The sequence below is a fragment of the Melampsora larici-populina genome, assembly GCF_000204055.1.
Source record: "Melampsora larici-populina 98AG31 unplaced genomic scaffold MELLAscaffold_35, whole genome shotgun sequence".
In the NCBI taxonomy this organism is placed as follows: domain Eukaryota; kingdom Fungi; phylum Basidiomycota; class Pucciniomycetes; order Pucciniales; family Melampsoraceae; genus Melampsora; species Melampsora laricis-populina.
In genome coordinates, this window is record NW_006768799.1 from 955,381 (window position 1) to 973,028 (window position 17,648).

Genomic DNA, 17,648 nt, shown 5'->3' on the forward strand with positions numbered 1-17,648 from the left:
TATGACCCATGCGACCAAGTGGCACTACTTCAGAGTCGACCCTGATGATGAAATCTGATCGCGGATGTGGAGTGGACATCGGATTCGGTATATATACCGCGACTGGCTTCGTCTTCGCTTTCCCCCACTTATACCATCATCTATCTTCAGGTGACACCATAAATCTTCAGGAAAAGTTCTTCCTAAGCACTTCCTCAGCAAAGTGATTTTTTTTGGCTACATTCTCATCTTTTTTTACAGTTTATGCTGATGCATTTGTATGCTATGTCGCAGAACGATCAAACAGTTCCAAAGTTCTCTATAAAACCTGCTCGAATACCTTACCGTCTCATCACAAAGATCTGATTTCGAAAATGGTGAGTGTTTCTTCCATGACCGAGCTTTTTGGGAGTAAACTTACCATTCTGATGTCTCTCAAACAATGTAGCTCGTGAAATACGGCTTACTCCTGCTTTCATCTACGCTTGCGGTCTTAGGATTAGTCCCAAAGTGCTGCGAAAATGACGGAACAATTCCCGAACGCATTGGTGACCGCCCACCCATGCCAGGCGCCGTAACAACTTGCTCCGGTTCTGTATTCCCGAGCTGTTCAAGCGGAACAGCCAAATGTTTGAGTACAGGCTTCGATTGCTACAATGAGCACAACCAACCTGCGGGAGCTACTCCAGGCTGTAGTAATGGAGAAAATGCGCAATGTATGTGATTGATTCATTGTGTGCTGGAAAATTTGTTGGCTTGCCTTTTTATCCTTTTAGCACTTAGAGTATCCAATGTGGGAGGTTTTGACTTAGGATTGACAAGCAATAGGCCTATTGGTTAAGGAATTTGATGTCAGATTGGGTTATTCAAATCCACTAAAACTGAAGAAACTTTACTCAGCCTATGAATAATTAGTCTTGAAATAGGTGATGGAAGCAAAACAAAAAGACCAGATTGTGGGTACATAGTCATTCATAGACTTGTTTCTTGACACAAAAGAATAACATTCGGATCTGTTGCACACTTGCATGAAAGTATTGTTTGCTAAGATATGACTACAAGGTCAAGAGAACAACTAACTAGTGAGAGGAAGAAGAGAAAATGTGGGCACAGATATGTGTTGAAAGGTTTTGTTGTAGTAGATCATACAATCCGAGTATTTGCTGGTGGAGTGTTCGAACTCACAAGCTTCAGTCAGGGATAAATTTCTTCTCTTATCATAATCTGTCAGAGAATCCTGTTAGGCTGATTGTATCTGAATCATGAACTTTCTTGTCCAATCGTCAATTTCAAGTGTTGTTGAATTTTCTATCAATAATTTTCAAACTCACATGACAAACAGCTCAGTAATTGGAGAAAGACTTACAATTTTTGAAATCAGGTCCTTGTGAGAACACATCTAAACTTATTGCTAGGAAGATAGAACCAAGAACTCTGTTCTTGGCCTGTTTACTGCTCCTCTTTGTACAGTCAACTCCATAGGAGCCACAAACTGTGTTCCATGGTATTTCAAAGTAACAAAGACAGGGTCTATCTCAAATACCGACTGGACACTGATATGTATATATAGGGTATGACAGAGCATTGATCTTGGCATGGTCATGATATTGCTAGTTGCTATGGGTCAAGAATTCTTTTTTCTGTAGATGATCAAAGAAAAAGATTATAGACGCCATGTTGTCAAATTATGTTGTGGTAACAAGAAACCTATCTTTCTGCTTCACCTCAACAATCTATTCTAAATCTTCAAGGTAAATGGAATTTAGTAATGCAATATGGCCTTTCTAAGATTCTAGATTAATTTATACAAATTACAACTTTATCTACAAGGTCATCTAATTCTATAATTTTATTATATTCTTATCTTTTTACAAGCACGAGGTAATCTAAACCTTGGAGGAATAGATTGTTTTTGACTAACTTTATTCCAATTGACTTTATTGAACCAAGGATGATGAATAAGTTCAGAAATATTTTGTAATCTTTGAGTATGGTTCTTATTTATTAGGAGTTTGATTAAGTCTATACAATTTATTGAAAGATGTGACGGATAAATCACTCCAGTTTCTAAAATCATACGTGGTAAACATTCATCTGGACATCCTTTGATTGTTAAACTTGGTTCTGAATTGCTTGATGGTTCGATTTGATGAAGATAACAATTCCGTCGAAAGAATGGTTCATGATCGGTTAGTAGTTCATAAAGAGCAACACCTAATGCATACCAATCTACATTAAAACTATACGGCTCTCTACGAATCATTTCAGGTGGTCTTATATGCATAGCACCTGAAGGGATAGATAAATGAGTCTGAGAACCTTGAAGGATTTCTGATAGACCGAAATCGATAAGTTTGATATGACCATCATTCGAAATCATCATATTGTCGAGTTTCAAATCACGATGAATGATTCTTTTAGAATGTAAAAATGAGATTCCAGTGGCGATTTCAGTGATGTAAAACTTTGCTTGCGATTCATTAAATGGTCCATTTGTTTCTAATTTTTGTAATAAATTTAAACCGTTGATATATTCTAGAATTATACTAATTTCATTTTCATTCAAGATGAACCCTCGAAACTTAACAATAAATGGATGATCTGATTCACAAATCCTTTTAAAGATTTTCACTTCTTGTTGGATTCTTTGGTGTAGGTTGGCCTTGGATCTTTGAGGATTTTTGAAACTTTTGATTACGTAGGTTTTTTTGGTGGTGGTATGTTCTGCTAAGATTACTGTGGCACTCGTACCTTGACCGATCACTTTTCCTAGTTTATAATTAGATATAGATTCGCTTTGAGTTAAACTAGTTGAAGAGAATGGATCGATCGTATAACTCGATCTCGATCTCGATCTCGGCGGTGGTGAAGTAGATAATCGTCGCTTCATCTTCTTTTTGGTATGTTACGAATGTCTTGGAGTAAGTTTAGTTGTTAAAGCTTTTGTGTGGTATCGGATTGAAGGATGTTGTGATGTTGAAGTGGTTTGAAGCGAATCCTAAGCTTCATTTTTGTTGCTTCAACTCTCGATAATTTCACTCAGCTTTTGGATGATGCACAAAAAGTAATGCGCATTTCAATATCACCATACAGCAGGTCTTTTTGCTGAGTGACTTTCAAGAGAAAAAATGCGTGTTTACTTTGACATTTTGAATGCATCAATTTTCAAATCATTTTCACCTCTGGCTTCTGGCATTTTCATCACGAAAGACGCTTCAGATTTGGCCAACAAGAAGTGCCTTTTTGATGCAACTAAGAACGAGAAAACCTAGCACGCAACATAAAAATCAGCTTCAATTCAAGCTGTCAAGGCCTTTGAAAGAAGATCATGACAGTCTTTTGGCTCTTTTCAGAGTATCTCTAAATCACATCAACATCAGATTTGTGTATTCTTTTCTCCCAAATGGCCAGGTATATGCTTCGTGTACCATACAAATACATTCACAAATTGATCTCAAGCCAAATAAAAAGTTCAATTTTACATACGTTGGTCAACTATTCATTCAAAGAAACATTTTTGTGTTCCAACTTGTCCATCACCTCATTAGACTCCTGTTTCCTTATTTCAACTTGACCTTGCAAATCAATGAGTGTAAAAGGCTTCCTTTGAGATATTAAGCAGGTTATCAATATCATACATGGAATTCATGCCATATCACTGGTAACTGGGTGAAGTGAAGCAGGTGATTCCCTGCCTCATTTATTCCTCACACACATTTGGTATAGAAATTGCTGTGATCATTTCAAGCTAAGAACATCTCACAAGGCCTCAAAAATAGACTAACTCATCAATGTGACCCAGTGGTTTATTTGTCAGTAGGATGTGTTGATAACAGTTTATAAGAAGACAATGTTGATTTTATAATGTTCCACTTCAATGATGATCCACACTGAAGTGACACGTTAAGAAGTGTCCTTGTCCACTCAAAATGTTTCTGTCAAAGTTCATAATTGAGTTTCCCCTTCTGTCCTTTCAGAGTCCAGGCAGAGGTTAAACTTATGATCATCACTGAAACATTCACAGAGATATTGGTTTAGCTGTTAGAGTCTAGATCAGGAAGGCTCAGATTAGAAAAATGCTAAAGATAAAAGGGTCCCTACATCAAGATTCTGCTTGAAAATTTTAATTTTTCAAAGTACATTGTGGAAACCCTCTCTGGAAATCACTCTCACAACATTTGTTTTGAAAAAAGTCTCAATTTTGTCAGGGCTGGGAGGGTCAAGCAGATAAGATTTTTGGCAAAATTCGGATAACTTGAACCCCACTATTGATTGATGGTAGATAATAGAGGTAGCATCAAAGGATTTTCAAACACACTACACACAAGAAAGAAAAGATCTGAATGTATACATGTGATTTGTGGATTCCACTTGAACCAGTAATTTAGATCCAATAGAATCTTGAATCTCTTGGGTCTTCCTTGATGATATTTTTCATAACATAAAAAGTAGGTATAAGATTCAAGACATCTGAAATCACGTGGTGGGCGCGGGGTTTGGATGTAGGGCGCGCTCGGCGCGCCTTTTCAAACCTTCAAGAGGCGCGCCTGTAGTGGGGGCGCCAAGGCGCGCCTTTTGAGGCTGCAAAATCAAAAAACGATCAAAAAAATTGATAAAACAGCCTTGAAAAGTGTTGAAAGGGAGAAGAAATGAGCATTTCTTGCAAATTCTTTGTGCATACTTCGATAAACAAGAGTGAGAAATATAAAATCAAACAAAGAGATCATTTTCATCCCATGATTCATTGTCGGATTCAGAATCCACCACCATTACATCTGTAAAGGCCTCATTGGAATTGGAATTATTGAAACAAGTGATGTCAAACAGTGATTTTGGACATAAGGAAACCCGTCCATCTTTTCCCAAAGCTTGAAGTTGGTGGAATCCACTCGGATGATGTCTTGGTTGTGTCCTTTGGCATGATTGAAGGTGATGGGTGTGTGAAAAAGGGTCAGAAAGTCCAAACTTATATAAGTCCCACTCGCGTGGCCCCGTCGGTACAAGTACCACGTACCTCCGAGCGCCAGCGAGGGACTTACGCGCAATCGCCAAAATCTGGCGTGAGATCAGGGAGGGCTTTTGCCCAAAATCCCTCCTCTCACTTGCTCACTTTCTACGCTTATCAACTCATCATGAACCCTTAATAAAAAAGTTGCGCAGCCCTGCCACATATAATTTGGCACCCTCCCTTTCCCAACGGCTCTCTCGGATCTCATCATGCGAGCAAAAACCTCCTGGAGCCCAACACCGGGGCCGTACATATGCCCAGCCTGACTGCGGCGTCCAAAACGCCAGAGATGTGGACAAAACTTTGAAAACCTCGTTCTCGAACTGCAGTTTGTCGACGGAACCACCTCAATCTCGTAAACTGTCTAAGTACGCGGTTTAACACCCTCTTCGGAGATTTCCCATAGCACCACTATTGCCGTACCACTCTCCCAGTTCAAGATCATTTACCGCTTAAGAATGCTATGCAGGAGTCACTCCGCCGCCAGTGCGCAAAGTCTTGCACTGCAGACGGCGAAATCGGTCACCGCACGGCCTAAACTACGACCTGATCTTATTGATCACAGTGAAGAACATCAAGCAGGTGTCCTCCGGAAGCTATTCCACGTGAAATACGGATATCACCCTCAGGAGCAGCAAATCGAAGCAGCGCTGCACGTGATTAACGGACGCACAACTTTCTTATTAGCTGGAACAGGATTTGGTAAAAGTCGTGTGCCGGAATTGGTCTCGCTGGCGTATGAAGAGCACGGCGCCCCGATAATCCTGAGTATCAACCCATTGGAAGCTTTAGGCGATGATCAGGTCGGTCTGCGCGTGTTGGGTTAAGGGTTGCATCTCACTGCTTATCGCTGATGTGGCTCGCACGTTGTCACAACAGGTGAGCGAAAAGGAGACAGTTAACTTGAAAGGTGTCAATCTAACGGGTGCTAACTGCACCCGTGAGACGTGCAACGCGATCCTTCACGGCGATTTTACCTTTGTATATGTGGTATTTGCTTTCCTACTTCGCCCACACTGCCTTTCCATGATACTGATTGTCACAAATGCATGTTTGACTTTGGCCGTGTGGTCAGTCCCCAGAGGTTGCCTTAACAAGCGACATTTTTGATCAAATGTGGACGGATGTTTGGTTTCAGGCAAGGTTGATACTGAACGTCGTAGACAAAGCCCACATGGTATATACCTGGGGACTCGTCGAGAGTGGTCAAGCCAAAAGGCTAGCCAGTTGGACTCGAGTTCACGACGGTGGGGTGTTCCGCCCTTCGTATGGCCAACTAGCGCGACGGTTTCTGGCATCCAATAAAGTGCCTATACTCCTGATGACTGCAACTTGCACTCCTCAGGCTATCCATGCCATCATCATAAACCTCAAGCTGGACTCTCGCAATATACGATTTGTACGGGCCGAGCTCAGCCGGCCGGAACTACGCCTGATTAGACGAACCTTCAAGCGACCCCTGAAGGCATCGTTAAGAAACCTGTTCAGCCATCACTCTGCCGTGCCTACCTCCGATCCTCCCACCCTCATTTATTCTGGTACTCAAAACGCAACACTGGAGCACCTCGAGCTGATCAACGCCGCCCGAGGTCACCCTGCTGAGGCTGCAAATGGCCAATCATCTTTTGCTCGGCGTTATCACGCCACCACTGGTCCAAATGCAAAACTAGATGCTGTTCAGGCGTTCGTCGCCTGCCGCCTCGCGGTGATTTGTTGTACCCTGGCCCTTGGCCTAGGCCAAAACTGGCATCGGGTTCGCCGTGTGGTGATCGTGGGACGCCAGGATCCCTGCAACTTCGTGCAGATGTCCGGTCGTTGCGGACGTGATGGCAGACGCGGCCTTGGGTTTCTCCTGGTTGAACACTCTCGAGCCCACGGAAAGGCCAAGATCGAGGATTTTGATTTGAATACGGTCATGTCGGACGATGACCGTATGGATGCCCTTGCGCTGACCCCGGTGTGCCTGCGCGTGGCCATAGCGGTGGATCTCGAGTAAGCCGATTCCTCTATTGTATTCGGGTGGGCTGTTGGTGATGTTTGGGTCAAACAGAGAAGGTTACATACCTTTAGAGACCGATTCGAGTGTGGTTGCCGCGGAAGAAAAGCGTCAGCGCGATGCAGGGATGCCACCGTGTGACTGCTCCAATTGTGAGCCAGAGGAGGCCGAAGCGCTCTGGCTCGCGCAACCGGCCCTCACTAATGAGAATTTCGACGCCGCGCTGGAAATGGACACCTCTGAGCTCCGAGACTTGTTGAAGACCCTCCCAAAAACCCCAGCCGGTTTGGTCGCAGACTTGCGTCATATCGCAATGCCGTGCGGTAATGACGATCCTGTATTTGAATCTCAAATCCTGGAAACACTGGTGTCACGTTTAGTCCGGACCTTTTATGATTTTTGGCAGACCAAGTACCCTCGTCCGTGCCATCTCGCACCGGACGACTATTTCGGCCGGGATCTGGCTTGGGACTTGGCGAAAATGTTGATCTCCTACGTCAACCGGAAGATCTCGGTCTGATACTGGCTAGCGAATCAATCGAAGGGCAATTTGACCTACTGTTCAAAGAGATTCTACTCTGGCAAGATGACAGTGCGGCCGCTGAAGCCATCGCCCAAGCGGCATCAAAGAGAGCCGCGGCATCTCGAGCACCTCCAAAGGCCATCCAATCGGTGGAGGGGGCTCAACTCTCTAAAATTCGAGCGGAAGCCTGTAGAGTGGCCTCAAAGGAGGCCAGGCTGGTCGAAAAATATTTGGCCACTCAGGCCAAAGCGTCTGAAAAGGCTGCCGCCCTGGCCAAAAAAAACCAGGACAAGTTGGAGGCCGATCAACAACGGGCTGCACTGAAGGAAGCTCTCTCTATTGAACATGCTAATCAACGCGCTTTGGCGAAGTCCCAGCGCGCAGCGGAGAGTGCAGCGAAGAGACTCGCGTCAGGTATGGGCAAACATTGTCCACAGGCGACTACTCCTGCCGCAGAGGCAGGAGTGACTCCCCCAAAGCGCATCGGTGAGATGATGGCGGAACCCAGTTGCGCCAAGAGACGTGCAACTCAGGTCTGTTCTTAGTTTGGCAAATTCGAAACATCGATGAGATGTATCTAACGTTTCATATCTTTCGCTTAATCCCCACGACGTGATGTATTTATCACTACATAGCAGTCACTGACTCCGCACGAGGGTTCCCCAACTCCCAAAGGCGTGAGCGAAGTACGATCGCAACTGGTCAGTGTGTCCTTTTCGTTGGTTGAGTGGTGAACTATGGCTAATGAAAGAATTGCCAATGTCACTCCTCTCCAGGGAATTCCCCAGACTGGCTGTCCCAGGATGACAACACATCAGCAGCCCCCCACCGGAACCTCGATTTACGACCCGCGGCTTGGTCCGCGCGAATGAGCTTGATCATGTTTCGCGCTCCGACTTTGTAAATGTTTGCGACCGCTTTCGAGGGACGCCTGGCAGCTGCCAGGCCTAAGTGCGTTTTGGCATAGGCTAGAAATGTGATCAAGGACGGCCCGGTTATTGTATTGGAGTTTGGTTGAAATAGCAAGGTGTGGCCTGAGTGTATCTTGAAAAGTTGCATCAGCTTGCGTAGCTGGAAACGTGTCAAATAAAGAGTGGTTAGCATGTAATGAAGCACTCCTTTAAGATGGTCTATGGATCTCATCTTTACGATGGTCTACTTACCAAAGGAATGATGTTCGAGAGTCGATCGGTTAGTCGTCGAAGGTCTGTTCCGTGCCCCTAAGAAGTCATTCATAAGTCTTACCTAATGTCTCCAAGGGTCAAGTCTTAAAGGTTAGGTGATAGGCATTCTCGATTATAATGACATACCGTATTGTTATACACCCTCTTGAGATATAATATGCTAATTTCAAGGTACTCGTCAATCGGAAGCCAATGATCCAACCTCTCGTTGGAAGGCAGCAATAGACAGTGCTTGATTGCCTGTGCGAGCTCACGAGGTAAGTCCTCCTCTAAGAGCAAAACCATGCGAGGAATGTGTCTTCCATAATGTGATAACCCCTGAATACCTTGGGCCATCACAGCCCATTGCTTCCACACTAGCATCAGCCTCCCGATATCCCCCGCGCGAGTAGCGTCGTGAGCTTCAACGACGGTCAAAAAATTGCGCAGTCGTAACATCAAATTGTAACGTGTTGGATCGTTGGACAATCGGGTGTTTTCCAACGCACTCGCGTTAAAGAAACGAAGCCAAACCCTGTCAATCAGGCTCTGGCAGTCCATAGCTTTGGCGAGGTCCAGATCCTGTTCCGATTCGCAAGTTTCTCTGGAGATTCGAAATGTAAGTCAGCTCGATAGGGGTCAATTTACCATAATCGCCAATATGACCTGACCGACCTGATAATATGAACCATGTTGGCCTGGTGAAGCATTCGGCATGACCGCATGATGGTATTGAACTCTTGCGAGTTGGGATGTTTTTTATATTCACCGCCCACAGCAAACAAAGTTCTCCACGCACCGGAGTCGTCGCCATCGTCGGAATTACCCCAATGGTGGGCTAGCAAAGCCCTGCTGAAATTCCACGTTGTGTGGGCTCCCCCGAAAACCGATAGCACCCATTCCATGCCTTTGACTCGATCAATGGCCGGAAACCTCTTCATGCGCAGGCTTTTCAACAATTGGTTGGAGCCCACGTCACCACCGGCCACGAGGAGGCTCTCTGCGAGATTTTTATTATCCACACCTATCTGTTCGATGACCTGGTCGAACACCCGCGAAACGCCTTCGGCTGAGGAATCCGGCGCATCCATCATGCGTAGGAAGTGCAGGTTAGGTTGGTGCATGTCGATTGGATCGACAGAGGGCGGTTTCGTATCCAGAGAGCCGAACTGATGTGCGCCAGGGACCCCAGGTATGTGTTCTACATAATCCTTGATGGCCTTCGACAGCTGAGCCTTGACCACGGCAACCCAATGATCGCATTCGGCAGGAGACGGACAAAAAGATGACATATTTACGCTCTTACGGTCTGCCTTGGCCATGGCGTCCAAGAAAGTCGCCAATCTGGCGGCTTCCGAGGTACACTTTGCCTGAAGCGCCGCGCGAACCACGATGAAAAAACCCCACGTGCCGTGGAAGAGACGCGAGGAAGCCTCGATGCGTGTATTGTGGATTCTCAGTTGGATATCAATGTTGTCGTATACCAATAACGGTAAAAGTTTATGATTCATTTTGAAAACCTCGATCAGACGCTCCTCTTGTAACCGACGCAAATTGTCTATAGCTTGGAGAGTACTAGTCCTCGAGGTGGTGATCCCGTGGCAATGCAGCCATTCATTTATTCGACATGAAATTCCCCCGGCGAATCCCATCAATCCATTCGCGGTTTGTACCGCATTGCTACAACGATTGCATGTGTTGGCAATCATCGCACATACCATCATCGGGACCTAGGGTGCGGGAAACACACATCAGGACATAGAAACATGGGCATGCTAACGCTGACCACAAACCTTGGCCAACTTGTGAGCAGCTAGGTCTTTCGCCGACGGCTTGACGAAGACGAGATTTTCCATGGACAACACCGTGGCTTCTTCTGCATCGCCTGCGTCAGTGGCCTGACTCGATGTGTTTGAGTCAGGATGCAACGGGGGACCTTCTTGGGAGAGGTCGTCTTCGACGTCATCAAGGTGTGTCTGATTCAGTGCCAGTTTCACCTTTCGATGAATCAGGGAATAAAGAAAGCTCATTCCGGATTTCACTTGTCCTTCTCAAACACTTTCAGAAGTCTCGCTAAAAAAATCTGCGGTGATCCTATTGGAGCTGACATATGCGCCCAATGGAAAATGCCCCCGAGCCAATTCTTGCTCATTCACAATTTCTGAAGCCTGCAAGATAATGAACAAGCTTCGGTGAATTTTAATTTCACCCCATTGAAACGGTGCACCAATGGCCGAACTGACCTCATCCAAAATCAATGACTCCCACGCAGCTCGCCCTTCCTCACAAGACTTGGAGTGTTTCCCAAAGTTTGTAATTATCGATCGGGTTTGCTCGAACCCCCGTCCAGTCTTCATGAGCCTTCGGCGATATTTAATCACAGGCTCAGAAGATGACATAAAAGTGACCATGAACTGTTTCGGAGATAAATCAAGCTCCGCGAGGTACTTCAACACCAGTATGGTCCGAGCCACCGTGCTAGGTACACGCTGGGCTGCCGAGTTGTTAACTTCAGGAGTCATTAAAAATATGTCGAAAGTGGGAGGTCCTAATGCTATCTTTGTAACAGAACCGCCGAAAAACCACATATTGCACCTTGTGACCGGAGTGTGTCTTTATGTGGACCGATGAAACCCCTCACAACTTCTCAGTATTACACCCGAAAGAGCCTAAGCACCTCCTCCTCCTTACTCAATGAAGCTGTGGAAATGATTTTGAATGTGGCAATTGATACACGTAAATGTAAACTACATCAGGTGGGGGGGACAGAGACGTCCCCAGCTATCTGAGTGCCACCTTGTCTCAGGGAAGGTCCTGACACAAGGTGAATACGAGTAGAATAGTGTCACTAATGTGACACTGCTATTACACTATTCCGAATGGGGCCATGCGAATATTTACAACCGGGAGAGATAGTAAGGAGGCACCTTACCGGTGAATGCTTACCAATAACAGGTGGGGTCCCAAGCGCCCGGATCGCCCCTTATAAGAAAGCGGCGCCAACATTGAAGTGTTTGAGACCATGACTTCCGTTCCAGGCATTCGGGTTCAATGCCTGGAACAGAAGTCATGTTTGGCACCCATCACTTCGGAACAGTTGCATTGAGGTCAATGGAAACCTCACACACAGGTTCAAGACATTGGAGCCTAAAAGTTTCACCCCAGTAAAAATTCGCGAGGTTGTCCACCTCGCATGAGACATGTCAGGGGCTGTTATTACCAGGGAGTACTCATATGCCACTTGCTTGATCCCAGTGCCCTTCGAGAGCTTGCCCATCCTTTTCACTCGATTATATCGGTACCCGATCACGAATATCTGGGAAAATGGAACCGTATAATGACCCACTGCTTGATCTGGAGGGTGTTATTGGACGAATCACTGACACGATCAAAGGAGAAGGGCTTACTGTCGAAACCTTCATCGAAGCGGTGGATGGGCCGTGTCCCACGTCTGTTGCGGAAAATCGTGCAGCACTGCCAGCTACGAGAACACTCTTTCATCAGACAGTCGAAATAATCGAGTTCATCGAGGTCACCCACATGAACGTCTGGCAATTTATCTTCAATTTCCTGGACCATCGGTTCCTTCCGCGAAGACCACATCGACACGATCTACGTGGCAATACGCCAATATCGCGCCGGTTGATCCGAAGTATCTTGATGAGCTTACGAGGCATCATATATGACGCTGGAAATGGGGATACCGTATGGCGCGAATTCATTCAGGAGCAGGTGAGCATTTGCGTGTCACCTGCCGGCGACAGCACTGGTCTTGTAGCCAACATTCCGTTTACTCTATGAATTCCTTAACTCTGGCTCAGGCGGATGAGCTTAACATCAATGTAGACGAGCTGGACCCCCCCAACGAATTCTCCGTCTGAACTTTGTAGTCCTTGCACGAATAGGATTGTGTGGTAGGTTGCATTAACTGACCCAAGGAGCGCTCCGAACATGCATACTGACACATCCAATCCGTCCAGGTCTACGCTGGAGTATTTATTGCAGTAGTATTGGTCTTTAGCAATATTTGTCTTGAGCAATGCAGTTTGCAGTGCTGTGGGAAGTGCAAAACACAACAACCAAACAGCAGTTGAAAGTGTAGTTAAATCTTTCCATGAGGCCAACCTTTCTGACGCGCAGCGCGGTGAACACATGTAACCTCCACTGGCCCCGGTGTTGGGCTCCAGGAGGTTTTTGCTCGCATGATGAGATCCGAGAGAGCCGTTGGGAAAGGGAGGGTGCCAAATTATATGTGGCAGGGCTGCGCAACTTTTTTATTAAGGGTTCATGATGAGTTGATAAGCGTAGAAAGTGAGCAAGTGAGAGGAGGGATTTTGGGCAAAAGCCCTCCCTGATCTCACGCCAGATTTTGGCGATTGCGCGTAAGTCCCTCGCTGGCGCTCGGAGGTACGTGGTACTTGTACCGACGGGGCCACGCGAGTGGGACTTATATAAGTTTGCAGAAAGTCCAAGAACTGACAAAAAGTTCAAAGCTGGTTGTGGGGCGCGCCCACCCCATATTTCGACTTTTCAGGCGCGCCCCCGCGCCTGCGCCTGGGCGCGCCCAAACGGCGCGCTTTTCGCGCCACGCCCACCACGTGAATCTGAAAGTCATAAGTAGGGTATCATTTGATTGGATATGAAAGGGGAGACTTTGTGTTTAGCTTTGTATCTTGATTTTGGTTCTTATCATTAACCTGAGATTAGCATGCAAAAAAATAATCAAGATAGTACCAAGTTTTCTATCACAATCCAGAATCACTTGGCCCATGGTAAAGTCTTAAAATGCAGGTTGGTAGGGGTGTTTGAGATTAATTTAGTGGTCAAAGATAGGGATCTTGAACTAATCTTGTTTCTTGGCTATGGTCAGTTTAGAAAATGCTTTTACTAGAGCCGTTTTTACAAATTCTTTGATCTGAATGATGGTGTACAAAAAGTTTCAGTATATCAGTTTTTCTAATGACAAATCTTAACCCAAAAGTAAGATAGAAGGGGAAAACACCAACAACAACAACAGAGATTTTACAGGTTCCACATGCTTTATGAAGATGTTGACTAGGAAAAAGGTCTTATTGGATCTCATGAATTGGAGTATACCTTGAATGATTTGATTTTCCATATAGCCCCTTGATAAAACCTGCTCAGCCAAAGTAATCTAGTTTATCTTCATCAAAAAGCTTTCAGGCACAGGAAGGGTTACATTGAGGAAGCAATATGTTTCAAAGAGCCTTTGAAGGGTTGTATTAAGGAAGGAATATGTTTTAGGGAGAGTACCCTTCTGGTTTCAATGAGGTCCAGGATGGTGGATAATCTTGCTTGGAATCTTCACTTTGACTGCGGGTTTGAGTGTAATTGGTGAGTAGCTGGCTGTGACAGATGTTTAAAATTGATATGCTTGATTTATTAAATTGAGTGAATTGACCATTTCAATTTAGAGTGCTTGAGCTTATCAAAGGGTTCATTGTCTTTCTCAACTATCACTTTTTCTTTATCAACCACTTCTCATTTCTTTTCTAATCATCATCATCATCATCATGTCACCATCATCTTCACCATCTAATTCAATTCATGATAACACTAGTAGTTCTCCTAAACTATCAGCTAGAGGAACTGCTAATCATGCTCCACATCATTCACTCTCAGGTATCTCAGCTGCCAAAGCTGCACTTTCAAGATCAAATACACTTTCTAAACCACGTAGACCTACTTTAATCTCATCTTCTTCTAATGCTACTTCATCATTAGATTCAAAACAAGAAGAAATCATTGAAATCGAACGAAACAAAATTAAAAAACTTAAAACTGATTATGATGCTTTATTATTAGAAGTAGAAGAAAGAGAACAAGAATCGATTAAAGAATGTCAGGTTTGGAAAAATAGAACAGATGAACTTTCAGAACAGATCATTCGATTTGAATCGGATTTAGTTAAATTAAATGAAGTTGAAGAACAATCGATCAGATTTGAAAAAGAATTAGAAAGAAGTAAATCGATGGTAAAAGATTTGGAACATCGTCTTGAATTACAAGTTGGTTTGATTCTATTCCTTTTGATATCATTTTTACTTTGAATTTCCTAATGAGTTCCTTTGGTTTTTCTTTTCTAGAATGATGAATATGATTTAGCTCGTAGTCAATGGGCTGAAACTGAAACCGAATTGAAATCTAGATTAACACATTTAACCAATGAACTCACCAGTCTTCAAAAAGAAGAAGACCAAAGAGCATTGAAATCACCATCATTGAATGAAGCAGAATCAGGCGAGATAGAATTCAATCGATCCCCCACATTCCGTTCACCTACTTTAAATCCAGCTTCAGCTAGTACCGGACCACCATCTCTTTCGACTTTACAACTCGAAGCTGCCTTATCAGAAACCAAAAAAGAAGTCACTAAAGCCGTTTCAGAAGCAGAAGGCTTACGACGAGCTTTAGGAGTGTTGAGAGAACAATTATCAGATGCCGAAAGAGTCAATGAACAGTTAATGGACGATAATGAATCCTATCAATTCTTGGTTGGAGAAAAAACGTTGATGGGAGGATTTGATTTGAAACAATTACTTTCGATTGATCATTTAGAAAATGAAGAAGAAGGTGAAGATAAGAATGAAAAGTTAGCTTCGGGGTCTGAGTTAGCTTCGGTGGCTGAAGAAACTGAAGAAGAGGGTGATGATAGTGTGGATGATATTGAGAAAGCGGTTCTTGAGGCTCAAGGAAATGGATCTCGTACTACTGGTGCTGTGGAAGCTGAAGTCATCAATCCTAGATCCACTCGTCGTCCTTTGAAGAAACCTTTAGATAACTCTGGTTCTAGTGGTGGTGGTGGTGGATTAGATTTGGCAGCGGAATTGGCTCAAGCTGAGCAAAGTGAAGAGATTGAAATGAAGCGAAAAGAAACTGAAGAGAGAAGAAAGAAGAAAGGATCGAATGGTCGTCCAGGTGCAAAAGATAAAGATGCAGGTCAGTAAAGACATCCAAACACTTTTTATGTCTGTCTCTCTTTTCGCATGATGACTGATTTTTTGAACGTTTGTTTTTATAATAGAAATCAAATTCTTGACTGATGCAAACAAAGCCTTAGTACTTTATATTTCTAAGATCTTGGATAGAATTCAAGCCCACGAAGGGTTTGAAAGAGTATTAGCCCATGATTATGAAAAGAAAGGAGGAGGACCGAATAGTCCATCACGAAAACTTCCAGCCCCAGCTCAAACCACAGCCACTACCCCATCACCTGGAGGATTGAATTCATTTTTCAATGTATTAACCAAATCATCCACTGCACCCGATCGAAAAACACTCAACCTTGCCTCAGCAGCTACGACAACTACAGCTAGTAGTAATCCATCTAGAGCATCTTGGCTTCAATTCTTTACTGCAAGTAAATCACCGCCTGCTGCTCCTACTACTAGTACTGCAGGTATCAAACCTTTGAAATTAGGAACCGGAAATGCTGGGTTGAGTAATGGTTGGCAAGGATTAGAGGAAGATGAAGAAGATGTTAAAGAAAGAGAAAGATTAAGAGCCGAATTAAAGTTACATGGGATTGATCGAACAGGAAGTAATAGAACAGAAACGACTCGATCGAATACGATGGATAATACGATCAAAGCTAACCGACGAAGTTCGAATCTGTATGATAAACGAATGTCAGCAGATCAAGTGAGTTCAACGAATGCAGGAGGAGTAGGAGGAGGTGGAGTAGGATTGATCTCACCACCTATCATCTCACCGGCAGGAGTGATGAAAAGATCAGAAGAAAGGGAAAAAGAATCAAAAGTGAATTTGGAAAAAGGAATCGCTTCTGGATTTACGGAGATTGAGATTAGAGGATCTAGATTGAGACCATCTGTTTCGACTAGAGTGTCGGGTACGATGTCACCTACTTCTCCTTCTTTTAATCAAAAGATCTTGGGACATGATTTGGTGGGTTCACCTCCATTGGGAAGTACGAGTGCTGGGAATGGGAATGCTAGTGGAAGTGAGGATGGCATTCTGGCTAAGGCTGCTAAACGGATCACTTTGATGAGGTCTTAAGACGAAGGTTCTTTTTTCTTATACTCTTTCTTTCGGATTTTTTTTACATTGTGATTAGTGGAGAAGGGATGAAAGACAACTGGAGCATGGTTTTGTGATTGGTGTTTCTTTTGTTTTGTTGTATCGTTTTGTTTTCGTGTGTGTGTGTGTGTGGGTGTTTGTTTTGCATGTTTGTGTGCATGTTTGATGCATAGTTTAAGAAAGTTTCTTATGAATGATTTTGATTAAATCACAAAACGAGTTTTTATATATATGACAATGTTTTTTTGGTTTTTTTTTGGTTTATTTTTTATTTTATTTTATTTGATATATTTTACAATATATATGAAGATTGATTTTTTGTTTTATGATGTTTGGTTCATTATGATTGTGAAAAACCAGTTTGCATTTTCTTTTTTGAAGTTTATTTTTTTCTTTTTTCTTTGAAGTTTGAGAAATGGTTTTGATTTGTATAAGGGTTTTTTTTTGTTCAAGTTGAAGTATAATGATAATGATATTGGTTATGTTCTAATTATTTGGTGTGATGATAAGGGTTTTTTTACATGATCATGGTTTTCGTGATGACCTTGATGATGGTTAAAGGTTTGTCTGGGTGTATAGCTTATAACTATACATTGTGATATGTGGTGAATGACAAAGGGAATTCCTTGTAAGTGTTATAAGTCAAGGTTGAGCCAATAACATCATATAAGGTGCAACTTGACAAATATGTCCGCAAGACCAGAATCAGTGAAAGAAAATCCATTGCAATGTTTAGCTTGACCTGCTCATGGGTCACCAGATCACCACACACATCAATTGGAGCAATAGTGTAAGAAAGGTTTCCTTTGCGATATTTTGAGTTCATAATTGATGGCACTCTTGTTGGTATGAGGGATCATTCTGAACCCGCTCAAATCTGGAGACCGGATGGATTGAGAGCGCAAGTGGTCCCAAAGTCAG

The 17,648-nt window shown here is 43.6% G+C and overlaps 5 protein-coding genes across 5 annotated transcripts; 3 read left to right on the forward strand and 2 right to left on the reverse strand.

Annotated features, from left to right (window-relative positions):
• Positions 1–353: 353 nt before the first annotated feature.
• On the forward strand, positions 354–820 carry MELLADRAFT_109327 (uncharacterized protein; the record flags this gene model as incomplete). The annotated part of the gene is made up of 3 exons (XM_007413198.1): positions 354–356; positions 428–695; positions 756–820. 3 exons carry the CDS (start codon positions 354–356, stop codon positions 818–820), a joined length of 336 nt encoding a protein of 111 aa, XP_007413260.1.
• Positions 821–1,873: 1,053 nt separating this feature from the next.
• On the reverse strand, positions 1,874–2,746 carry MELLADRAFT_27027 (uncharacterized protein; the record flags this gene model as incomplete). The annotated part of the gene is made up of 2 exons (XM_007413208.1): positions 1,874–2,073; positions 2,140–2,746. Coding segments are annotated over 2 exons (807 nt in total), but the record flags the coding sequence as incomplete, so codon positions are not given.
• Positions 2,747–6,013: 3,267 nt separating this feature from the next.
• Positions 6,014–8,378, forward strand: MELLADRAFT_109329 (uncharacterized protein; the record flags this gene model as incomplete). The annotated part of the gene is made up of 6 exons (XM_007413199.1): positions 6,014–6,057; positions 6,476–6,670; positions 7,038–7,306; positions 7,390–8,039; positions 8,142–8,207; positions 8,283–8,378. The coding sequence occupies 6 exons, from the start codon at positions 6,014–6,016 to the stop codon at positions 8,376–8,378; spliced, it is 1,320 nt and encodes a 439-aa protein (XP_007413261.1).
• Positions 8,379–9,779: 1,401 nt separating this feature from the next.
• MELLADRAFT_109330 (uncharacterized protein) lies at positions 9,780–11,257 on the reverse strand (the record flags this gene model as incomplete). Its single annotated transcript, XM_007413207.1, has 4 exons — positions 9,780–9,904; positions 9,976–10,039; positions 10,463–10,666; positions 10,778–11,257. 4 exons carry the CDS (start codon positions 11,255–11,257, stop codon positions 9,780–9,782), a joined length of 873 nt encoding a protein of 290 aa, XP_007413269.1.
• Positions 11,258–16,519: 5,262 nt separating this feature from the next.
• Positions 16,520–17,219, forward strand: MELLADRAFT_72572 (uncharacterized protein; the record flags this gene model as incomplete). The annotated part of the gene is made up of 1 exon (XM_007413200.1): positions 16,520–17,219. One exon carries the CDS (start codon positions 16,959–16,961, stop codon positions 17,130–17,132), a length of 174 nt encoding a protein of 57 aa, XP_007413262.1.
• Positions 17,220–17,648: the final 429 nt, after the last annotated feature.